We start from the raw sequence: 26,531 nt of genomic DNA, 5'->3' as shown, positions 1-26,531 counted from the left end.
GTTCACTGCATGCTAAGAACCACACCTATCCACAGCTGGTGTTGAAACTTCCACCAGATTGCATCACCTCTCAAAACCTTCCAAACTGCAACCCTTCTGAAGCACATTTTAACAGGCAAACCTCAAGTATTATTCAAGGTAGAGTACTATATTGATTATAGTACTTTTGTATTAATCATTTAACATGTGTAAAACTGTGCTGTTTTTACGATGTTCTTATCTTTCTGTATGTGTAATTGACAAAGTTTCTAGCTATGATACTAACTTCATTTTTCTTCTTTTATTGCACAATTCAGCATAGCATAAATTTTAGGAATGCATATATTGTGTTACAATAGGACTGTATTTCTCAGAAAGGTTTTTTTTTTTAAATAACACCTTTGAAAAAGCTTTAGTATCTTGGGGCACCTGGGTGGTTCAGTTGGTTAAGCATCCAAGTCTTGATTTCAGCTCAGGTCATGATCTTGCAGTTCATGGCATCGAACCCCACATCAGGCTTGGCACTGGCAGTGCAGAGCCTGCTTGGGATTCTCTCCCTCCCTGTCTCTGTCTCTCTCTCTCTCTCTCTGCCTCTCCCCAGGCTCACTTGTGCGCGCATGCTCTCTCTCTCTCTCTCTCAAAATAAATTTTTAAAAAAGCCTTAATACGCTGTTATACAACAGTAGAGATATATTTTACAAATATTAAAAATGCTTAAGTCTTAATAATGAAACAATTTATTGGAAATGCTAGAAAATACTTAGAAGTCATGAAATTCTAAAGTTAGAAGGAAGCTCGAAGATCATAGCTCAATGAATCTACCACCATGATTCTGCAAATAAGAATACTAAGATCCATAATTTGGCTATATACAAAAGAATGAAACTAGAACACTTTGTTACACTATACACAAAAATAAACTCAAAATGGATTAAACACCAAAATGTGGACATGAAACCATAAAAATCCCAGAAGAGAGCATTGGCAATAACTTCTCTGACATTGGCCAGAGCAACATTTTTCTAGCAATGTGTCTCCTGAGGCAAGGGAAACAAAAGCAAAAATTAACTACATCAAAATAAAAAGCTTCTGCACATCAAAGGAAAAACTACCAACAAAACTAAAAGACAACCTACTGAGTGGGAGAAGATAATTTACAAATAATATATATGATAAAGGGTTAGTATCCAAAATATATAAAGAATAAACTAAACACCAGAAAAATGAATAATCCAATTAAAAAGTGGGCAGAAGATATGAACAAATATTTCTCCAAAGGGCGCCTGGGTGGCTCAGTCAGTTAAGCATCTGACTTCAGCTCAGGTCATGATCTCACGGTTTGTGAGTTCAAGTCCTGCATTGGGTGAGTTTGAGCCCCACTCCTCTCTCTCCCCCCACCCATCTCTCTCTGCCCTTCATGGGATTCTCTCTCTCTGTCTCCCCCCACCTCCCTGCCTTTTGCTCATTTGTGCCCTCTCTCTCAAAAAAAGAAAAAAATGTCTCCAAAGGAGACACACAGATGGCCAACAGGTACATGAAAAGATGCTCAGCATCACTCATCATCAGGGAGATGCAAATCAATACCACAATGAGATAACACCTCATACCTGTTAGAATGGCTAAAATCAACCACAAAAGAAATAGCAGGTGTTGGCGAAGATATGGAGAAAAAAGGAACCCTCATGTACTGTTCATGGAAATGCAAACTGGTACAGCCGCTGCAGAAAACAGTATGGAGATTCCTCAAAAAATTAAAAATAGAACTACCCTATGATCCAGTAATTGGACTATTTGGTATTTACCCAAAGAATATGAAGTCACTAATTCAAAAAGATATATGCATCCCTATGTTTATTGCAGCATTATTTACAATAGCCAAATAACAGAAGCAGCCCAGTGTCCATAGACTGATGAAAGGATAAAGATGTGGTGTATATTTATACAATGGACTATTACTCAGCCATAAAAAGAACGCAATCTTGCCATTTGCAACAACATGGAAGGACCTAGAGAATATAACGTTCAGTGAAATAAGTCAGTCAGAGAAAGACAAATACCATATGATTTCACCCATGGGTATAATTTAAGAAATAAAACAAACAAAAAAAGAGATAAACCAAAAACAGATGGTTACCAGAAGGGAGGTGAGTGGGAGAATGAATGAAATAGGTGGTGAGGAATAAAGAGGACATTTACCATGATAAGCACTGAGTAATATATAAAAATCACTATATTGTATACCTGAAACTAATTTAACACTATATATTAACTATATTGGAATTAAAACTTAAAAAGAAATACCAACCCCCCCCTCAAAAAAAAAAAGAATACTAAGATCCAAATGGTTTAAAAGATATCCCCAAAAATCTATGCCACAGTCTTCTCTTCCATTTTGAGAGGAAGAGCTTCCAGGAGCTCAAGAGATCTGTCATATTGGGACTTCTGGGAAGTCCCATCTGGGAAGATGGCAGAGTAGGAAGATCCTGAGCTCATGTACACACTGAGACAAAAGCTACGTCAGTGCAACTAACTCTGAAAAAGACTCAAAGACTGGCAGAACAGACTTTCCAGTTAATCACAGAGAACGCCACATTGAAAAGCATAGGAGGGGTGGAAACGCACCTAGGAACCAAACCCCAGTAAGACTAACCCCAAACAGAAGGGAAAGGAGCAGAACCCATACCAAGCACCACAGGCATGAACCCACACTGGAGAGATGGGTCCCCATAACATTTGGCTTTGAAAACCAGTGGGGCTTAACTTCCAGAGTTTTTATAATCAAGAGGTACTTAACTCCAGGTACTTTAAAACCAGGTGGTTTAGCTCCAGGAGAGCTGGAGATCAATAGGAAGCTAAGTCCCCACGCTTAAAGAGCCAGCATAACAACCCTGCAGAGACACTGCAAGGAAGCAGCAGTTTGAAAAGTGCCTAGGGATCTCAGATTTTGCACTGCAGGGGAAGGAATTTCCAGGAGACTTCTCCCAGAACAAAAGTGCTAGTAAGTGCCATTCTTTTACCCGTGTCCCCCATTTTCCCTGCCTACATAGCTAGACACCTGCAGGAACCAGCACAAACACTCCCCACTTATCTTGCTAGCACCAACTGCCCCACCTCTGCATTCCCCTTCAGAGGCACCCCATCCAACCCACCCCACTTAGCAGGCATCCCTCCAAAGCCAATTTTTTTTTTTTTTAACGTTTATTATTGAGAGACAGAAACAGAGCATGAACATGGGAGGGGCAGAGAGAGGAGGAGACACAGAATCTGAAGCAGGCTCCAGGCTCTGAGCTGTCAGCACAGAGTCTGATGCAGGGCTCGAACTCACAAACCACGAGATCATGACCTGAGCCAAAGTCGGATGCTTAATCGACTGAGCCACCCAAGGGCCCCTCCACTTCTGCCCCAATGCACCATGCAAGCAACCCTAGCAGGGACCAGAGCCGCTCCAAAGTGACTCCTGCCCTGGAGAGAGGGGGTTATAACCATACAAACCAGTGTGCTCACGGTCCCAGCAGCCAAACCTTATAGCTGACAGTACAGAGATAGTGCCCTGCGGTTCACTGCAACTGCAGTCCCACCACATGGACTTAATGGCAGGCACCTGGTCTGACTGCTGACCTACTACAAAAGCCCACTAAGAGCACAGACACTAAATCCTGCCCAATGTGCCCCAAATAGGTAAAGTGGGCCTTTGCTGTCAAATGGACTGAAGGCAAATGTAGCTCAATCACACAGTAGGGCCTACACAGCCACACGGGAGATACCCCTGAAGTGCCTGGTTCCGGCAAACAGAGGTTATTGTGCTCCAAGGCACCACAGGACCTCTTCTTCATAAGGCTACTACTTGCAAGAGCAGGAAGATATAGCTGACTTCTCTAATATGCAGAAACAAACACAGAGTTAGACAAAATGAAGAGATAGAGCAATATGGCCCAAATGAAAGAACAGGACAAAATCACAGCAAGAGAGCTAATTGAAATGGAGACAGGCAAATGCCTGATAAAGAATTCAAATTAATGGTCATAAAGATACTCATTGAACTTGAGAAAAGAGTGGAGGATCTCAGTAAGACCCTCAACAAAGATACAGAAAATATAAAAAAGAACCAGTCAGAGATAAAAAATTCAATATCTGAAGTACAAAATACACCAGAGTAAATCAGTAGCAGCATTAAGAAGGTAAAACCAAGCAGTGATCTGGAAGAGAGAGTAATGGAAAACATCCAAGCTGAACATGAAAAAGAAAATAAGAAAAATAAAAAATGAGAATAGGTTCAGGGAACTCAACGATATCATCAAGTGTAGTAACATTCACATTACAGGGATCCCAGAAGGAGAGGGAAGGTGAAGAAAAGTTATTTGAAGAAATAATCACGCAAAATGTCCCTAATCTAGGGAAGGAATCAGACATCCAGACCCAGGAGGCACAGAGAGTCCCCAACAAAATTTACACAAGGAGTTCCACACCAAGACACATAATAATTAAAATGACAAAAAGGAATGATAAAGGGAGAATTTTAATAGCAGCAAGAGAAAACCATTATATATAAGGGAAACCATATAAGTCTATCAGCTGATTTTAAAACAAACTCCTCCAGGCAGAAGGGAGTGGCATGATATATTCAAAATCCTGAAAGGATAAAATATGTAATCAAGAAATCTCTACTCAGCAAGGCAATCATTCAGAACAGAAAAAGAGATGAGCTTCCCAGATAAACAAAAGTTAAAGGAGTTCATCACCACTAAACCTGCCTTACAAAAAAAATGTTAAAGGTAATTCTTTGAGTAGAAAGAAAAGGCCATTAAGTGTAAGAAAATTATGAAAGGAAAAAAGTTTCACAGGTAAATACAAAAATATAATAAAAGTAGTAGATAATCACTAATAAAACCAGTATGAAGGTTAAAGCACAAAAGCAGTAAAATTAATTATAACTATAAAAATCAGTCAAGAGAGTAATAGAATAAAAGTATGTATGACATCACATACATAATATGTAAGAATGGGGTAGCAAAAATTCAGTGCTTTTAAAATGGGTTCAAAAACTTAAGTAACCATCAATTTACTATAGACTGACATCCACATAAGATGTTCTAAATGAACCTAATGGTAACAAATAAAAAAACATATCACACACACACACACACACACACACACACACGAGAGAGAGAGAGAGAGAGAGAGAGAGAGAGAGAGAAGGAATCCAAGCGTAACACTACAGAAATCCATCAAACCACAGAGGAAAAAACTAGAGAAGAAAAAACCAGAACTACAAAACAACCAGAAAACAAGTAACAAAATGGCAGTAAGTACAAACTTATCAATAACTACTTTAAATGTAAATGGACTAAATACTCCAATCAAAAGACATAACGTGACTGAACAGATAAAAAAAGCAAGACCCATCTATATGCTGCCTGTAAGAGACTCATTTCAGACTTAAAGACATGCAGATTTACAGTGAAAGGATGGAAAAACATTACACAAATGGAAGTGAAAACAAAACTGGGCAAGTCATATTTAAATTAGACAAAACAGACTGTAAAACAGAGACTATAAAGAGACAAAGGACACTACATAATGACATAGGGAACAATTCAACAAGAGGATATAACAATTGTAAATATTTATGCATCCAACATGGAAGAACCTAAATACATAAAATAACTATTAACAGACATAAAGGAAGAAATTGACAGTACTATAATAATAGTAAGGGACACCCCATTTACAGTAAAGGATAGATCATCCAGACAAAATCAACAAAGAAACAGTGGCTTTGAATGACATATTAGATATATTCAGAACATTCAATCCAAAAACAGAAGACTACACATTCTTTTCAAGGGGATATGGAACATTCTCCATAATATACCATATGTTTAGACCATAAAACATGTCTCAAAAAATTCAAAAAGACTGAAATCATGTCACCCATCTTTTCTAACCACAATAGTATGAAACTAGAAATCAATTACAAGAAAAAATCTGTAAAGTACACAAATACATTGAGGATAAATAACAAGCTACTGAACGATGAATGATTCAACCAAAAAACCAAAGAGGAAATAAAAAAAAATACATAGAGAACATGAAAATGAAAACACAACAGTCCAAAATCTTTGGGAAACAGCAAAAGCTGCTCCAAAAGAAAAGCTTATAGCAACACAAGGCTAACTCAAGAAACAAGAAAAATCTCAAGTAAACAAACTAACCTAACACTCAAAGGAGCTAGAAAAAGAACAAACAAGGTCCAATGCCAGTAGTATAAAGGAAATAATAAAGATTAGACCAGAAATAACTCAGAGACTTTAAAAACAATAGGACAGATCAATCAAACCAGGAGCTGGTTCTTGCAAAAGATCAAGAAAATTGGGGCGCCTGAGTGGCGCAGTCGGTTAAGCGTCCGACTTCAGCCAGGTCACGATCTCGCGGTCCGTGAGTTCGAGCCCCGCATCGGGCTCTGGGCTGATGGCTCAGAGCCTGGAGCCTGTTTCTGATTCTGTGTCTCCCTCTCTCTCTGCCCCTCCCCCGTTCATGCTCTGTCTCTCTCTGTCCCAAAAATGGATGGACGTTGAAAAAAAAAAAAAAAATTAAAAAAAAAAAAAAGATCAAGAAAATTAATATACCTTTAGTCAGACTCATCAAGAGAAAGAGAGACTCCAATAAATAAATTAGACTCCAATAAATTAAAATTAAAACAAAGAAGGAGAAATAACATCACAGAAATAAAAAGGTTTATAAGAGTATTATGAAAAATTATATGCCAACAAATTGGACAAGCTAGGAGAAATGGATAAATTCCTTCCAAAACTGAATCAGGAAGAAAGAAAATTTGAACATACTGATTACTGGCAGTAAAACTGAATCAGTAATAAAAAAAAAAAAAACCTCCCCCAAAACATAAGTCCAGGACCAGATGGGTTTCCAGGTGAATTCTACCAAATATTTAAAGAAAAGTTAATACCTATTCTTCTCAATTTATCCAAAAAAAATAGAAGAGGAAGGAAAGCTTCCAAATTCATTCTACTATGAGTCCAGCATTACTGTCATACCAAAACCAGATAAAGACACTACAAAAAAAGAAAACTAAAACTCAATATCTCTAATGAACATAGATGAAAAAATCCTCAACAAAATATTAGCAAACTGAATCTAACAATAAATAAAAAAATCATTCACCACAATCATGGGGAATTTATCCCAGGGATGCAAAGGTGGTTCAAAATATTCATAAACCTATCAACATGATAGATCATATTAACAAAAGAAAAGATTAAAAACCATATAATCATCTCAATAGATGAAAAAAAAGCATTTGACAAAATCCAATATCTGTTATGATAAAAACTCAGCAATGGGGATCCTGGGTGACTCGGGTGTTAAGCACCCAACTTCGTCTCAGGTCATGATCTCATGGTGCATGAGTTTGAGCCCCGTGTCTGGCTCTGTGCTGACAGCCCAGAGTTTGAGCCCACTTTGAGTTCTGTGTCTCCCTCACTCTCTGCCCCTCCCCTGCTCATACTCTCTCTCTCAAAAATAAACATTAAAAAAAAAAAAACCTCAACAAAGCAGGTTTAGATGGAACATATCACAACATAATAAACACCATATATGAAAAATCCACAGTTAGCATCACACCCAATCGTGAAACATTGAAAGATACTCTGTAAAATCAGGAACAAGACAAGGATGTCCACTCTCACCACTATTATTCAACCCAGTATTGGAAGTCTTAGCTGCAGCAATCAAACAAGAATAAGAAATAAAAGGCATCCAAATTGGTAAGGAAGAAGGAAAACTTTTACTATGTGCAGATGACATACTATACATAGAAAACTAAAGACTCAACCAAAAAACTACTAGAATTGCCAAATGAATTTGGTAAAGTCACAGTATACAAATATAAGGAAATCAGTTGTATTTCTATATACTAACAGCAGAAAAAGAAATCATGGTGTGCCTGGGTGGGTCAGTCAGTTGAGTGAATCTCAATTTTGGCTCAGGTAATGATCCCAAGGTTGTAGGATCGAGCCCCATGTCAGGCTCTATGCTGAGCGTGGAGTCTGCTTGAAATTCTCTCTGTCCCTCTCTCTCCCTCTGTCACTGTCCTCTGCTCGTGAATGCTCTCTCTAAAATTAATTAGTTAATTAATTAAAAAAATGAAATTTAAAAAAGAGAAATTAAGAAAATCCCATTTATAATTGCACCAAAAAGAATAAAATACTGAGGAATACACTTAACAAGGAGGTGAAAGACTACTCTGAAAACTAAAAACCAATTATGAAAGGAAGAACTGAAGATGACAAAAATGGAAACATATTCCATGCTCATGGATTACAAGAATCCACACTGCTAAAATGTTTATACTACCCAAAGCAATCTACAGAGTCCATGCAATTTGTATCAAACTAACAACAGCATTTTTCACAGAACTAAAACAAAGAATTCTAAAATTTGTATGGAACTACAAAAGACCCTAAATAGGCAAAACCACCCTGAGAATGAACAAAACTGGAGGTATCACAATCCCACATTTCAAGATATACTCAAAGCTATCCTTATAAAAATAGTGTGGGTACTGGCACAAAAACTGACACAAAGACCAATGGAACAGAATAGAGAACCTAGAAATAAACCCACACTTATATGGTCAATTAATCTATACAAACGAGGCAATATACAATAGGAATGGCACCTGGCTGGCTCAGACAGTTAAGCATCCAACTCTTAATTTCAGCTCAGGTCATGATTCCAGGATCGTGGGATCCAAGCCCACTGTAGGGCCCACTACTGAGCGAGGACTGTTTAAGATTTTTTCTCTCTCTCCCCCCCCATCCCTCTCCTATGCTCTTGCTCTCTCTCTCTCTCTCTCTCAAATTAAAATAAGTTTTTTTAATTAAAAAAAAAAAAAACCAGAATATGCAATGAGAGAGAGAGTCTCTTCAGTAAACAGTGTTGGGAAAACTGGACAGCTACATGCAAAAGAATGAAACTGGACCACTTTCTTATCCCACACACAAAAATGAATTCAAAATGGATTAAAGACCGTGAGACATGAAACTATAAAACTCCTAAAAGAAAAGATGGGCAGTAGTAACCTCTTGGACACTGGTCTTAACATTTTTATGGGTCTGTATCCTCAGGCAAGGGAAACAAAGGCAAAAATAAACTATTGAGACTATACAAAAAATAAAAAGCTTTTGCACAGCAAAGGAAACAATCAACAAAATAAAAAGACAATGCAGTGTATGGGAGAAGACAGTTTTGCAAATGATATACCAGTAAGTGGTTCATAATCTAAAATATATAAAGAACTTCCTACAACTGAACACCAAAAAACCCCACAAATAATCTAATTAAAAAGTGGGCAGAGGACCTGAGAAGACATTTTTCCAAAGAGGATATACATGTCCAAGAGACATAAAAAGATGTTCAACATCATTCATTATCAGAGAAATGCAAATCAAAACCACAACGAGGTATTACCTCATACTTCTAAAATGGCCAAAATCAAAAAGACAAAAAAATAGCAAGTGTTGGCAGGGATGTACAGAAAGACAAACCCTCATGCGCTGTTTGTGGGAATGCAAGCCGGTGCAGCCACTGTGGAAAACAGGATGGAGGTTCCTCAAAAAATTAATAATAGAACTACCATATGATCCAGTAATTCCACTACTGGGTACCCAAAGAAAAGGAAAACACTAATTCAAAAATATATATGCACTCTTACGTTTAATGCAGCATTATTTACAATAGCCGAGATACGGAAGCAATCTAAGTTTCTATCCATAAATGAATGGATAAGGAAGATGCAGTATATACATACAATGGAATATTACTCAGCCATAAAAAAGAACAAGATCTTGCCATTTGCAACAACATGGATGTACCTAGAAGGTTAACGGTAAGTGAAATAAGTCAGACAAAGACAAATAGCATATGCACTCACATGTGCAATTTAAGAAAACAAAACAAAACAAGACAAAAAAATGGACTCTTCAATACAGAGAGTAAGCTGGTGGTTGCCAAACAGGAGGTGGGTGAGGGGATGAGTAAAACAGATAAAGAGGATTAAGAGTACACTTATGATGAGCACTGAGTAATGTATAGAATTATTAAATCTTTATACTGTACACCTGAAATTTATACTTCAATTTTAAAATTAAATTAATTAAATAAAATAAAACTATTTAAAAAAGAGATTTGCCCTATTTGTTCCAAACATTCTTACTGAACACCTATCAAATGCAAGACATTATTCTAGGTGATAGGCATAATAGTGAACGAGGTCCCTGCCCTCAGGGAATTTACATTCTAGAAAAGGGGAAAAGATAATTAATATAATCTTAGAGGGTGATATGTACCATACAAATTAAAATATGGCAATATTAAAAAGAGTGGGTGGGGAACAGGGGAAGAGACAAGTATCTCTATAGTGAGGTAATGGAAGGCCTCTCTTATGTCAACATAACTGATAACTAATGATGAGAAAGAGCAGAGGAAGAAGACTCCAGAAGAAAAAACAGCAAGACGTCAAAGAAAGAATGATCTTAACAGAGTGAAGAAATAGAACAGAATGTATTGAAAGCAGAATGAGCCCAGATTCAGAGAATTAGTTAGAGTCTTAACTGAGTATAAGAGAGAGCCATTGTAAAGTTGTAAGCAGGGGAGTGACATTTTCCAATTTTTAATTTTAAAAGACTACCAAATTTTGTGGCAAACAGATACAAAAGCATTCAGAGTAAAAGCATTTTGGGAAGTTAGGTGGTCTGCAGGGAACGAGGGTGGCTCAGTCGGTTAAGCATTCAACTCTTGATTTTGGCTCAGGTCATCATCTCACAGTTCGTGAGATCTAGCCCTGTGTCTGACTCTGCACCTGTCAGTGAAGAGCCTGCTTAATACTCTTTCTCCCTCTCTCTGCCTCTCCCCAGCTCACTGCATACACACTCTCTCTTCCTCAAAATAAATAAATAAATAAATAAATAAAACGTTTAAGTATTTTATTTTTATTATTTTTAAAATGTTTATTTATTTTTGAGAGAGAGAGAGAGAGAGAGAGCGTGCAAGCAGGGGAGGGGAGAGAGAGAGGGAAATACAGAATCTGAAGCAGGCGCCAGTCTCTGAGCTATCAGTACAGAGCCCAATGTGGGGCTCAAACTCACAAAATGTGAGATCATGACCTGAGCCAAAGTCGGGCACTTACCGACTGAGCCACCCAGGTGCCCCCAAAAAACTTCTTAAAAAAAGAAGTTAGATGGTCTGAAATAGGGTCTGGAAAAGGGGATGAGTGGATGAATTTGGGATATATTTTGGAGACAGTTACCAATAGGGCTTAAGACTAGAGAAAATAAGAAAGAGGAATAACTGTGACCTGATTAAATGGATGAGAACACCACAACTGAGGAGGAAAGTGTTCTAAATCAAGATTTCTGTTTTATTCTGAGATTCCTACAGGCAGGATGAGTTACCCTGGAAGCAGATTCCCATATACAGTGAACTCTTGAACGTGGGTTTGAACTGTGCAGGTGCACTTATAAGTGGACTTTTCTCAGTAAATACAGTCCAGCACTATAAATGTATTTTCTCTGCTTTATGATTTTCTTAACAACATTTTCTTTTTTCTTGCTTACTTTATGGTAAGAATACAGTATGTAATACACATAATAAAAAATAGGTATGTTAAGCAACAGTTTATGTTACTGGTAATGCTTAATGGTCAACAGGCCATTAGCAGTTAAGTTTTGGGGGAGTCAAAGTTATACATGCATTTTTGACTGTGCAGTATGAGGGGGTGGTCAGTGCCTCTAACCTCACATGGTTCTAAGGTCAACTTTACCTCAGAGTTTAAATTAAAAATATTTTAAGTGTTTAGAATACAGGCTAAAAATGTAAGAACTGTCCTGTGAAGCATTCCAAAGAAATGTTAGTTCATACAGAGTTCAAAGACTTTGTTTATGGAAAAATAAAATACATACTGACCCAGAGCATGCAAACAAAAATGATATAAAATAATAATGCAAACTCTATCCCTATCATGGTCTTGAGTTGTTTTGTTTCTGTTTTAAGTTTAAGAGGCATGTGTAGAGAAGAAACCATTTCTCCCCAAATATACTGTCTGAGATCCGAAATGTAAATTCTTTAGTTTAAAACCAAGGCACTCAAGATATCCAAAAGCAATAAAAATGAAAATACTAGGGGCACCTGGGTGGTTTAGTCACTTAAGCGTCTGACTCTTGATTTTGGCTCGGGTCATGATCTTACAGTTAGTGAGTTCGAGCCCCGTATTGGTCTCCACGCTGACAGCATGGAGCCTTCTTAGGATTCTCTCCCTCTCTCTCTTAAAATAAGTAAACTTGAAAAATTTTTAGTTAAAAAAAAATTAAAATACTAATTCCAGCTAAACCTACAGAATTAAAGGTATTCAGGTTTGTGGTAATTCACAAAATTACCACAAAAAATTTTTTTCATGCCTTCTGGACCAAAGTAAGATTGCCCTTTCTGGTCCACTTGTTCTTCTAGTCCACAACATACTTTTATGGTTTATAATCTAGAAAATGTATGTATTCTAAGGCAGAAGAGTTCAGAATAAATATATCAGCAATCTGAACAAAATGGCTATATCATCCTTTTAGGGAGAAGCAAGGTGGACCAAGGAACCCAACAGAAATAGAGCCAAAAGGTTGAACTCAGTGCTTTGTTCCACTTATTAACTGTCCAATATTTCCTATTAAATTGTGCAGCATCTGTGATACATCTATTATGCACTAGACAATCTAAAATACAGTTGTAAAATAGGACAGAGCTATCAACTGTTGTTATTTTGGTTTTCTTCAACCTTCCTGATAAGTTTTCAAGTTCTAGTACTTCCTTTAAAATTAAGAAAAATTCTGGGGTGCCTGGGTGGCTCAGTTGGTTAAGAATCCGATTTCAGCTCGGGTCATGATCTCACGTTCATGAGATCGAGCCCCACATTGAGCCATGAACTGACAGTGTGGAGCCTGCTTGGGATTCTCTCTCACCCTCTCTCCCTGCTCCTGTCCCACCCCCAAAATAAATAAATACACTTAAAAAAAATCTTTAAAATCAAGAAAAATTTAGGAACAATCTTAATTTTGGATCCTCCATCTTCAATCACTACTCTACCTTCTATTATAACTAAATTATTCTCTTTTTAAAATATTGGTTGTTAGTCAAGTATTTTTAGCCTATCATGTGTCCTTAGGTTTTCATCTTAGTCATTTATTTCTCATTCCTTTCCCTATATTCCGTGACAATATACTTTATCTCTACTGCCTAGTTGTACCTTCTTCATCTTCCTTGGCCTTATCTTCCTCTTTCCTGAAAATTAACTCTGAAAAACCTTCAAGGCTCAGTCTTAGGCCCTATCCATCCCTGTATCTTCAATCAGTTATTCGCAAATGATGAGCCATAAAATTAAATCTAACTCAGATCTCGAGTCCCTGATCTAAATAACCAACTGACTACCCTCCACAATCACCTCCTGCCTTAACATATCCAGATTCAAGTTATGATCTCAAAAACCAATGCTGCAAAATATTTTCTATTGTCCCCTATCTCATTGAAGAGTGGCCACCATCCACCCAGTTACATGATCTAGAAACCTAAGACTTCATCCTTCACCACATCCTTTACCTCTGTCCATCATTATGTGCTCCCATTATATGTCCCCATACATTTCAAACAACTCCTACATCCATCTTCTTGTTTCCATCTCCACTATTATCACTATTATCTAGTCCACACCTATCCTTTTTCAAGGGGATCAGTACAGTAGCCTCTTATTGGGGTCTTTCAAATCTACTCTCCTTCCCACAAATTCAGTCACTCTTCCCACTGCAGCAAATGTGGTCTCTTAAAAGTTTAAATCTTTTTTTTTTTTTTAATTTGAGAGAGACATGTGTGCACACACACATACGTGTGAGTGGGGGAGGGGGGAGGGAGAGAGAAGTTTGGGGGGGGTGGAGATCCCAAGCAGGCTCCACACTCAGTGTGAAGCCTGGCAAGGGGCTCAATCCCACGACCCCGGGATCATGACCTGAGCCAAAATTAAGAGACCGACACTCAAATGACTGGCCAACTAGGTGCTCCTGCAAAATTTAAATCTTATAAAGTTATCCTAAGTAAGTCTTGCTTAAGACCCTTCAGGGGCTTCTTAACTTTTTTAAGTTTATTTATTTTGAGAGAGAGAATGAGAACACAAACAGGAAAGGAACAGAGAAAGAAGGAAAGAGAATCCCAAGCAGGCTCCATCCACACTGTCAGCAAAGAGCCCGCTGTGGGACTCAAATTCACTAATGGTAAGATCATGACCTGAACCAAAATCAAGAGTTGGATGCTTAACCAACTGAGCCACTGAGGCGCAGGAGGGTTCTTTCTGCTCTTGGGTAGGATAAAAGTCCAAATCCAATAAAAGGTCTGCAGGTTCCTGCACTGTCTGGCTCCAATGCATCTCTAGTCTCATCTTATTCCATGTTTCCCCCTCACTCTACACTTCATTTATAGCGACCTCCTTTCATTTTCTAGAACATTCCACACATGCTCCTTTCCATCACAGGGCTTTTGTGATGCTCTTCTCCTTTTCCGGAATACTTTATTCTCCCATGTGGCAGCCATAATAATGCCCCCCACCATGTCCATGTCCTAATTCCTAGAATTTGTGAATATATTACCTAACATGCCAAAAGGGACTTTGTGGATGTGATTAAGGATTTTGAGATTGGAAGATTATCCTAATGAATTCACAAGAGTCCAGGTGAACTAATGGATTCACAAGAGTCCTTATGAGAGAGAGGAAGGTAGGAGAGTCTGTGAGAGAAGGAGATGTGACAATGTAAGTAAAAGGTCAGGGTCACAGACAGATCTGCAGATAAAGCAAGGGGCACTAATGAAGGTAGGCAGTCAGCCTCTAAAAGCTGGAAAAGGAAAGGAGGTGGACTGTCCCTTAAAGCAACAGAAGGAACACACCCTAGTCAACACACCGATTTTAGGACTTCTGGCCACCAAAACTGTAAGATAATAAACTTACGTTGTTTTAAGTCACTGGGTTTGTGGAAATTTTTACAGCAGAATTAAGCAACTAAGAACCCACCTTCACCACTGAACGACATATTTCACTGATTTCAGGTCAAATGCATTTTTAAGACTCCCCTGAAATCCTTCATTGAGGCAAATCCCCCTTTTATACATTATCAAGGTATCTTTTATATCACCAGTTAAAGTTGTAACTGTAGAATTATTTACATAATTGATTATTTGACTCATGCATTCTCCCTTATTTAGATTGAAGCTCCACAACACTAGGAACTCCATCTAATTTTGTGTACCTAAGTACCTGGCAAAGTACCTGGCACATAGCAAGTACTCATGGATTTTTTAACCTGCTGTCCTCTACCCATCAGTAATGCCATTTTGGTAGGTAACCTATGGAGGGTCTTTTCTCAGCCATCTTGCTTGGCACTAAATGGGCCCTAAATCTAAAGAGCAGGGAGTTTCTTCAACTCAAAGAAATTTTCTTCTATTACATATTTGCTTATTTCCTCTCTTCAGTCCCTTTGTTCTCTACTTCTGAAATTTCTATTAGATGGATTATTAGAACTTTTGTATACCCCAATTCTTTGTGCCCTTTATGCAGCATTCCAGAACACAATTATTCAACTTTCAGACTGCTAATCTGATCTTCAGCTGTATCTACTCTGCTTATCAGTCCATTTATATGTAAATTTTACATATAATCAATGAAATCAGAACACAGAGATTTCCAATTGATACTTTTACAACAGTCAGTTATGAACTAGCATCTCATCCTTCTAAAATATATTATGTTTAATTTCTAAATTATATTGTGTTTGTTCTGCAAATTCAATTTCCTTTGAGTGTTAAGTCATTCATGATGTGGGTTTCCTTAAATATTTTGTAATGCTAGTTGTACAATATGCCCTTTTACCTATCTGCACACACTGTATCTACTTATTGCAGCCTCCTCTACAAATTTTGTGGGAGGATCTAGATGTGGTTTGGGTAGGGTGGGCTGGCAGTTTTTTTGTTCTTCACTAGGAATTCCAGCCCCTCTTTAGACAGTCAGTAGCTTTCCTGGAGCACTCTTCTCCCTGGAGCACTTAGGAAGACTTGGCTGGTCTGAGTGCTGTTCATTAATCAGCCTGACCACTGAAGAACAGAATTTGTAGCAAGAAGCAGTTTTTCTTTGATCTAAAAAAACAGAAGTTCTTAATATAAAGTCCCTAAAAAAGTTTTGGGAGTTCTACAAAATCCCAGAAAGTACATACAAAATTACTTTTCTTATGTGCATTTTTCTAAGTAGAAGGTTTATAGCTTTCCTACAATATCCAAAGGCTTCTGTGACTCTAAAAATGTTAAGAACCAATGCTTAAGGATTTAGGAAGATTTTTAACGTAAATCTGAGGGTTTTCTTGCTTTTATTTTCAAGTTTTCTGTGTTTTCTTCCTCTCAAAAATAGTGCTAGGTTAGTAAGAATGTTAACTAGTGGAGCTGCTTGACCAAGATTTCATTATATTTATATGTTATGATAAAGTCATAAACAAATGGGATGGAACCATCTTCAAAAAGGATAAGAGAGAATGTTATATTCACAAAATAACAACGAGCTACTGCAGGAGAACTTATCAGAGGTTCTTTTTTTTTTTTTTTTTAAAGTTTATTTATTTTTGAGACAGAGAGAGACAGAGCATGAACAGGGGAGGAGCAGAGAGAGAGGGAGACACAGGATCTGAAACAGGCCCCAGGCTCTGAGCTGTCAGCACAGAGCCCGACGCGGGGCTCGAACTCACGGACCGTGAGATCGTAACCTGATCCGAAGTCGGACGGTTAACCGACCGAGCCACCCAGGCGCCCCACAGAGGTTCTTTTTTTTTAATCTTTATTTATTTTTGTGACCCAGTATGTGATCTATCTTGGAGAATGTTCCATGTGCACTCGAGAAGAAAGTATATTCTGTTGCTTTGGTATGCAGAGTTCTAAATATATCTGTCAAGTCCATCTGGTCCAATGTATCATTCAGGGCCCTTGTTTCTTTATTGATCCTGTGTCTAGATGATCTATCTATTGTTTAAGTGGAGTATTAAAGTCCCCTGCAATCACCACATTCTTATCAATAAGGTTGCTTATGTTTGTGATTGTTTTATATATTTGGGGGCTCCTGTATTTGGCGCATAGACATTTACAATTGTTAGCTCTTCCTGATGGATAGACCCTGTCATTATTATATAATGCCCTTCTTCATCTCTTGTTACAGCCTTTAATTTAAAGTCTAGTTTGTCTGATACAAGTATGGCTACTCCAGCTTTCTTTTGACTTCCAATAGCATGATAGATAGTTCTCCCTCCCCTGACTTTCAATCTGAAGGTGTCCTCAGGTCTAAAATGAGACTCTTGTAGACAGCAAATAGATGGGTCTTGTTTTTTTTTCCATTCTAATACCCTATGTCTTTTGGTTGGAACATTTAGTCCATTTACATTCAGTGTTATTATTGAAAGATATGGGTTTAGAGTCATTGTGATGTCTGTAGGTTTCATGCTTGCAGTGATGTCTCTGGTACTTTGTGGTCCTTGGAACATTTCACTCACAGAATCCCCCTTAGGATCTCTTGTAGGGCTGGTTTAGTGGTGATGAATTCCTTCAGCTTTTGTTTGTTTGGGAAGACCTTCCTCTCTCCTTCTATTCTGAATGACAGACTTGCTGGATAAAGGATTCTTGGCTGCATATTTTTTCTGTTCATCACATTGAAGATTTCCTGCCATTCCTTTCTGGCCTGCCAAGTTTCAGATGATAGATCATCACTAGTCTTATCAGTCTCCCTTTATATGTTAGAGCGTGTTTATCCCTAGCTGCTTTCAGAATTTTCTCTTTATCCTTGTATTTCGCCAGTTTCACTATGATATGTCACGCGGAAGATCAATTCAAGTTACGTCTGAAGGGAGTTCCCTGTGCCTCCTGGATTTCATTGCCTGTTTCCTTCCCCAGATCAGGGAAGTTCTCAACTATGATTTGTTCAAGTACACCTTCAGCCCCTTTCTCTCTCTCTTCCTCTTCTCGAATCCCTATTATATGGATATTGTTGTACTTGATTGCATCACTTAGTTCTCTAATTCTCCCCTCATACTCCTGGATTTTTTATCTCTCTTTTTCTCAGCTTCCTCTTTTTCCATAATTTTATCTTCTAATTCACCAATTCTCTCCTCTGCCTCTTCAATCCGAGCTGCGGTCGCCTCCATTGTATTTTGCACCTCATTTAGAGCATTTTTTAGCTCCTCATGACTGTTTCTTAGTCCCTTGATCTCTGTAGTAATAGATTCTCTGCTGTCCTCTATACGTTTTTTAAGCCCAGCGATTAATTTTATGACTATTATTCTAAATTCATGGTCCGTTATATTGCTTAAATCGTTTTTGATCAATTCGTTAGCTGTCGCTACTTCCTGGAGTTTCTTTTGAGGAGAATTCTTCTGTTTTGTCATTTTGGATAGTCCCTGGAGTGCGTGGAACTGCAGGACACTTCCCCTGTGCTGTCTGGAGTAACTTGTGTTGGTGGGCGGGGCTGCAGTCAGACCTAATATCTGCCCCCAGCCCACCACTGGGGCCATAGTCAGACTGGTGTGTACCTTATCTTCCCCTCTCCTAGAGGCAGGACTCACTCTGATGTGGTGTGGCCCCTGTCTGGGCTACCTGCACACTGCCAGGCTTGTGGTGCTGCTTTGATGGGATCTGGCCTATTAGCCAGGGTGGATCTGCAGGTGCACAGGGGCAGGAGGGGCAGGCTTAGCTCGCTTTGCCATCGGTGGTCCCCTGTGGGAGGGGCCCTGCAGCACCAGGAGGGAGGCAGAACTGTCAGAGGGATGGATCCACAGAAGCACAGCGTTGGGTGTTTGTGCGGTGCAAGCAAGTTTGGTGATGGGAACTTGTTCCCTTTGGGATTTTGGCTGGGGGATGGGAGAGGGAGATGGCACTGGCCAGCACCTTTGTTCCCCACCGAGCTGAGCTCTGTCTTCCAGGGCTCAATACCTTTCCCTCCCGGTGTCCTCCCGCCCTCCTGCTCTCCAAGCAGAGCTGCTGACTTTTAATATTCCAAATGTTAAGTCCCACTGGCTGTCAGAACTCACACAGTCTGGCCCCTCCGATTTTGTAAGCCAAACTCAGGGGCTCTGCCTTGCTGGGCAGGCTGCCCCTCCACCCTGTTTATTTATTTTTGAGAGACAGAGAGAGAGAGAGAGAGAGAGAGAGAGAGAGAGAGAGGGGAGGGCAGGGGAGGAGCAGGGAGAAAGGGAGACACAGAATGTGAAGCCGGCTCCAGGCTGTGAGCTGTCAGCACAGAGCCCAATGAGGGGCTTGAACTCACAAGTAGTCTCAAGATCATGACCTGAGCCGAAGTCAGGCGTTTAACCAACTGAGCCACCCAGGAGCCCCTCCTTGAACCTATTAGAGGTTCTAAAGTCTTAAATGACTTTAAAAATACTCACACTTTCTTTTCATTTGATATTCTTATTAATGAAGGTATCCTCTAAACCAACAAATGTACTGAATGGCTGAGACATCTGACCCAAATAGTGATTGTTCAAGGGAGAGACAAAATATCAACTTCAGAAATAATTAATGATCAATGTTCTAAGGAAAATAATTTAGAGTACACTACACATCTTGTTAGTCTTTGCACATCCAGTACCTGCTGGATAAATATTTAGTGAATCAATAAAGAAATGGAAAAATGATTTAGTTTTAACCTAATATTTTAAGAATTATCACTTCCTTAGGAAGATTTTAAATGATTCATAAAGTAGAAAGATAGCAGAACTAAAAAAAGACAAATATAAAAGCTTATGCTAATAATATGGTAAATGCAACACACAAAAGTAAAATACCTAAGAATCCTATTGAATCAAAAGCAGATTAAATCAACTTTTCAAAAACATTATCACAAAGATATCTTTGTGTATCTATTAGGTAATGGTTTTGTCATTTGTCAACGACTTTATTAGAGGAGCAAAATGATATTTTGGTCTTTACATTTTAAAATCTCCAAAGAAAAGATAAACAAGATCAAAATAAAAGAATAAAAATCATAAAAAAATGGTAAAGAGGGCCCACAAGGAAAATTCAAGAAGCTCTGGTGGTTCTAACAAAAGGAATAAAATATGCAGTAACTACCTTTTCATATATTAGAAAAAAAGCAGGGGCGCCTGGGTGCCTCAGTTGGTTAAGCATTTGACTTTGGCGTAGATCACGACATCATGGTTGGTGAGTTCCAGCTCTGCATCAGGTAAACTTGAGCCCTGCTTCAGGTGAGCTCTGCTTCTCTCTCTCTCCCTCCCTCCCTCCCTCTCTGTCTTCTGCCCCTCATGGTATTCTCCCTCTCTCTCTGCCCCTCGCTCACTGGTACCCTCAATCTCTCTCAAAAAAAAAAAAAAAAAAAAAAAGGCAAACCAAAGTATTTCTATCATTGTATGAAAGGTTAAACAAAAGTTTATATATGCCTTCTAGCTAAGAAAAAGCAGGGGCAAACATAAGAAAACCTCTCTTGAAAAGACTGAAGAGCTATTAATGTTGAAAGACGATAAAAGAAACAAAGTCATCTCTCTACATCTAAAATTTTTAAAACTGAAAAATTAACAAGGTTAAACATTTTTCTGCCTGGAGATGGGGCTTAAACCAGATTTCTCGTGACCCTTTTCAGTTCTACAGTCTGATCTATGGAGAAAAATGTCCAACTCCTTTCAACGTAAAAGAGTCCTAAGTTACTACGCATAGAGAAGGAATTTTTCTTTTTTGACCTGCCAGGTTTCTAATGGTCAATGTTATATCCCAAGATCCAATTAAAACCAGCAGTACAACCACAGTAAGGAACAAAATAAACATACCTCCTGTTCTTCCATTACCAATCTGCAGAGCAGGCTGAAGGCTTCTTTCATTTTGCAATAAATGAGGCAAATGATAATAAATGCTTGGCACTTGAAGAGATTTTTTGCTTGTTAACTCCTTTAATAGCTTTAGGGTATTATCTAAAACAAAAAAGCAAAATTAATGCACAGGGTCACCTTACTTACAGAAATTGCTGATTTCGCAAATACAGCAGTAAAAATTTATGAGAACTAGAACTAAAGAATTTTCTTTCCTGATTTCATACTTTGGTAAACAAGATCTCCCTTTAAAATGAAAAAGACACTTCTTCAGCCAGAGTCTCAGAGTCTGATGCTGACAGCACTTGAAGGAAGCTAAAAAGGTCAGCCAAAGTACCAGGAGAAGGTAGAAGGCTTTCATCACTTGCTATTGTAATGGTTCAGAATTTAGGCCCTGCAGAACACACACTAATAAACATGCTACCCGTTGGGGTGCCTGGGTGGCTCAGTCGGTTGAGTGTCCAATTTCAGCTCAGGTCATGATCTCACACTCCGTGAGTTCGAGCCCCATGTCGGACTCTGTGCTGACAGCACAGAGCCTGGAGCCCGCTTCAGATTCTGTGTCTCCCCCTCTCTCTGTCCCTCCCCTGCTCATGCTCTGTCTCTCTCTGTCTCAAAAAAAAAAAAAAAAAAAAAAAAAAAAATTAAAAAAAAATTTTTTAAACATGCTACCCGTTTATGAAAACGTAGTAAGCACATTCACCACCCATAATTTTCTCTTTCCTTATGCTATTCTATTTTACCAAATTTTCAAATGGAAGATTTTTTTTTCAAAGAAATTCAAGCACAATAATTTAAACAGCACAATTTAAGACAGATCCTAACTTTCAAATCATTTTCCAGTTTTTCTTGGAGGAATTAATGAATCTTTTAATATAACATGAAATAAAAATTCTGATCTGGTAGGCAATATTTTAAAATCCCAACAGTAATTTAACATTTTAAATATGGAAGTCAGCAATAAGGACTTAAAGCTTCAAAAAAGATTTCATGTGAAACAATATGAAGACTCCATTAAAAATATAAGAACAAAAATTCACCAAAAACTGCAAATGACTGTGATATGTTTAATGAAATTAATGTTTAATCTTGTAAGTAAAGAAACAATTATAAATTACAAGGCACCAATTTCAATCTATCAAGTTGGCAGATCAAATAATGCTATTAAATTTTGGTGATAATCTGATATATGTTACAGCTATTCAAGACAGCATCAAAAACCCTAAAACATTTCTGTCTTATTACTCACTCAATCATTTCCCTTTTAGGAATTTTACTTTCATGCTCTCAATAAATATTTAGTGATCATCTACTTTGTCCCAGCCACTGTGTTATGTGTTTGGAAATCAACAGACATTAAAACATAGATCCTTGTTTTTAAGGAAGTCATAATCTAATAAAAGTAACCTAAGGGCTACCAGAAATGTGACCAAGTTATACATAAAGACATCCATCACAGAGTTATAAACTAGGGAGAGAAAATAACACAGAAAAATCTTATTTGCCTAATAGTAAAATTGTTTAATATATTATGGTATATGGTTAACTGACAAAAGGCCATTAAAAATGGTATTTTTGAAAAATATTAAATGACACAATAAATGCTAATAGCATAATTTCAAAAGTAAAAATCAGGCTATAACAATTTCAATTTTGAAGATAAACTTTCATGGAAAAAAGACTAGAAGGAAATGAAAAAATGTTAAGAGAAATCATTCGACAGCAGGCTTATGGGTGATTTTTTATTATCTATTCCATTCCATACTTTTAAATGTTATTGTGCCACAACACAAATTTCACAATCAGGAGGGGAAGACAGAGCATGAAAATTCAAAAGTAAGGTAATGTAGTGAAGTGCCTGGGTTGGTTAAGCATCCAACTTTGGCTCAGGTCATGATCTCACGGTTCAAGGGTTCAAGCCCTGCGTGAGCTCTGTGCTGACAGCTCAGAGCCAGGAGCCTGCTTTGGATTCTGTGTCTCCCTCTCTCTCTGCCCCTCCCCTGATCACACTCTGTCTCTCTTTCTCTCAAAAATAAACATGAAAAAAAGTTTTTTTTTTAAATAAGGTTAGGTAGTGAATCTAAAGACAAGAAGAATAAATGGTAAAAGACGATGCTAAATGAAAAGGTATATTAATCTTGAAAGATTTATGTGTAAAAATACATTTATGTGTGTAAAAACACAAAGTTAAATTTTAATTTCATTTGGAATATATTTTTGAAGAGATCTGGGTTTTTGCTCTAGTTGGTGAAATTTACACAACTGAAATCTAAATCAATTACTCTCTTAAAATCAAACTTAGCAATTAATAAAAATTGTTTTATAATTTACCATTATACAAAGTTTTGTGCGATGTTTCTCTCTGAAAAGAGTAATATATGCTGGTTGATAAGCTACTTTATACAACTTTCAAATAAATTATTTCACATAACCCTTTGAAAACATAACTTTTATGAAACTAAAAATATCATTTGTACCTGAAAACTTATTTAATGCATCCTTACTTCCATTTGTTTCTGCTCCTACACGCTTGAACTGCTGTACAATGGCATTTAATTCAGAAGAGCGCTGCGAGATTCTATGTTCAGCTATACGAAGACGTTCTTTCAAGGCAAGAAACTCTCGTTGATAAGCAATCAGTTTTTCTAGAAGCAAAACCAAAGGTTTTTAATATATTTCTTTAAAAAAAGAAAAAACATAAAACCTAACTGTAAGATTAGAAATTTTAAAGTCACATTTTTCAGAAAGATGTTCATTTATGTATTGAGACAGAACTGAAAAAAGAGCCCCAACCACTTATACATAGCAAAGCTACAACTAACCCTAATGCTCTTAATATCTGTAAGAATGCAAACACTTCCTACTTAGTCTTTCAGAAATGTAAAGACAGGGAGAAAAAGGACAAAGTTTTTAGAATTAACATTTCAGGCATACTACTAACATCATTTCTCAAAAGGTTCAAACAAATATAAAGACCTTATTTGTATTAAGATAGATGAAGTATTGAAACTGATGATAATATAATTAATAAAATGAATATTACCTCTTTTATAGCATTATCATTAATTTCTATAGGCTTTTTCCTCTGTACTTCCAATTCTGCAAAGATTTCCCTAGGCCAGACTTTGGTCAAATTCCTGATTCCTAGGGGCGCCTGGGTGGCTCAGTCGGTTAAATGTCCAACTTTGGCACAGGTCATGATCTCCTGGTCAGTGGGTTCGAGTTCTGTGTTCAGCTTTGCTGACAGCTCACAGCCTGGTGCCTGCTTTGGATTCTGTGTCTCCCTTTCTCTCTGCCCCTCCCCCACTCATGCTCTGTCTCTCTCTCTCAAAAATAAACAAACATTACAAAAAAAATTTTTTTTTAATTCCTTATTTCTAAAACTTCTTATTAGGCAGGTGTAAAATGACTCCAGTTAACAGTCAACCATTTTAATTTGAGAGAATCACAGGTCAGGAAAACCTGGTTTGGGAAATAAAAGTGGATTTCATGAGGATAAATGCAGGCATTGAAACAACAGTATCAGACAGCTCAGAGACAAAGTGCACAGTGAGACGATGCCTAAGGACAGAATCTGACATCAAAATCTAAGAGATGGTGGAGGACAAACCATTCATTAATTTTGATCAGCAATGCTGAAAGGTAGTTGAGGGATATAGGAGTAGTATGAGCAATTTCTACAAGCTCATTAAACTAAGAGAAACCAGAACAATGGTTTTCAACTTCTGTATCAAGCTGGATAATCCAAGGCTACTATTTTGATATCTAAACAAAACACACCTTAGAAAGACTACTTTTTATTTAATATTATTATCTCTGCCTTCTTCAAGGACAGACTCAATAAGAAACAGACCTAAAAAAAAAATAAATCTGCATGGTTATAAAGATATTCTTAACAACAGGCAATTATCTTGTTCCTTGTCCCTTACACAAAAGCTCACACAATAAACATCTCTTCAGAATTCTGTGGCAGGGAAAAAAAGTCTGCCCTGCTCAATTGTCATTCTTCCATACATTGAACAATCACCATATAAGCAGCTATATTCTCCTTAACTTGCTGGCTTTAGGAGGGAAGAAAGGAAAAAGAAGGCTGTGGTTAGGAGGGGCATATAAGGAGCTTCAGAGTGCCAGCTAGGTCCTATTGACTGCTCTGGGTAGTGGTTCAAAAAAATTCATCACTATACATTCATAGTTTAGGCGCATGTCCGTATGCATATATTCATAATAAAAGAAATGTTAAAAAGATACTATTCACAAACACAAAACTATAAACAATTATACTCTAACAAAAATTAAAAGAATTGTAACAAGAGATATGCAAGATTCATATGATGGGGGCACCTGGGTGGCTCCGTCGGTGAAGCGTCCGACTTCAGCTCAGTTCATGATCTTACAGTTTGTGAGTTTGAGCCCTGCATCGGGCTCTGTGCTGACAGCTCAGAGCCTGGAGTCTGCTTCAGATTCTGTGTCTCCCTCTCTGTCCCTAACCTGCTCACACTCTCTGTCTTTTAAAAATAAACAAGCATTAAAAAAATTTTTATAAGATTCATATGATGAAAACTACAAACCCTTTACTGAAACCTCTAATGGAAGAGTTAATGAAGTCATCTCTCAATCCTAAGCGAGAAGATTCAATCTTGTAAAAAAAAAAAAAAAAAAAAAAAAAAAAAAAAAAAAAAGATAAATTCTACCCTAAGTTTAATTATAAATTCAATTCAATATCTTTCAAAAGAACACTGAAACTTTTTTGGTATATGACTTTTGACACGTGACTCTAAAATTTATCTACAGGAGAGATGTTTCTGAAGAGTCAAAACAAACAAACAAACAAACAATAAATAATAAAGGGGAATATGTTCTGAGATCAGAACACACTAGAAGGCTACAGGAATTAAAACAGTGTAGACTGCCAGGTCCGGACAGTGTGGATAAGGGCCAATTACACCAAGCAGGCTGTGTCCAAAATTAGCATGAGTAAACTTCCTCTCAGTTCTTCCCTCTTTACATGAGCAATTTAAAATCCTCTTCTTAACACTTACACAGTGCTGAGATAGTGGTTTCTTGACATCATCTGCCCAAAAGAGAATTAGAACTCTCTGGAGAAGTAACTTTTAGATGAACCTGAAACAATTTGGTGTAAACTAAGAAAATGTTATTTACAAAAAGACAGGACTTGTCAAAAGGGCACAGCATGGTACTTAATGGGCCCCTATTGGCCAAATTAGAGACAACTTAAGTACCAAAACAAATATTGACAGTAATAGCTTATAACCTATTGAATAAAATAAGAATCCATGACCTCATATAAATAATAAATGAGGGGCACCTGGATGGCTCAGTCAGTTAAGAATCCAATTCCTGATTTAGGCTCAGGTCATGATCTCATGGTTTATTGGATCAAACCCTGCGTCTGGCCCTGTGCTCTCAGCTCTCAACCCCTGCTTTGGGTCTCTCTCTCCCTTTCCCTCTGCCCGTCCCCTGCTCTCTCGCTCAAAATAAACATTAATAAAATAATAAACAAAAATTAACAGGTGAGGGAGATGTGTTTCTTTTAGTAGAATGCAAGCTAATAAATGTAGAAGGAATGATGGATGTTGGAAAATTACCATT

At 37.7% G+C, this 26,531-nt stretch overlaps 1 protein-coding gene across 2 annotated transcripts in view; it reads right to left on the bottom strand.

The window, feature by feature from the left end:
* Nucleotides 1-26,531, bottom strand: part of MGAT4A (alpha-1,3-mannosyl-glycoprotein 4-beta-N-acetylglucosaminyltransferase A) — a 122,181-nt gene that overhangs the window by 55,428 nt on the left and 40,222 nt on the right. The window contains exons 3-4 of one of the 2 annotated variants that reach the window (XM_045445789.1): nt 23,399-23,566; nt 20,883-21,023 (exon numbers count right to left, since the gene is read on the bottom strand). In XM_045445789.1, the coding sequence (XP_045301745.1) occupies nt 20,883-21,023; nt 23,399-23,566 (309 nt within the window). The remainder of the gene's footprint in view (nt 1-20,882; nt 21,024-23,398; nt 23,567-26,531) is intronic. The other variant, XM_045445790.1, reaches the window with a different exon arrangement.

The sequence above is a fragment of the Leopardus geoffroyi genome, chromosome A3 (genome assembly GCF_018350155.1).
Source record: "Leopardus geoffroyi isolate Oge1 chromosome A3, O.geoffroyi_Oge1_pat1.0, whole genome shotgun sequence".
Classification (NCBI taxonomy): domain Eukaryota; kingdom Metazoa; phylum Chordata; class Mammalia; order Carnivora; family Felidae; genus Leopardus; species Leopardus geoffroyi.
Note: the sequence above shows the minus strand (reverse complement) of the source record. Positions and strands in the feature narration are given on the sequence as shown.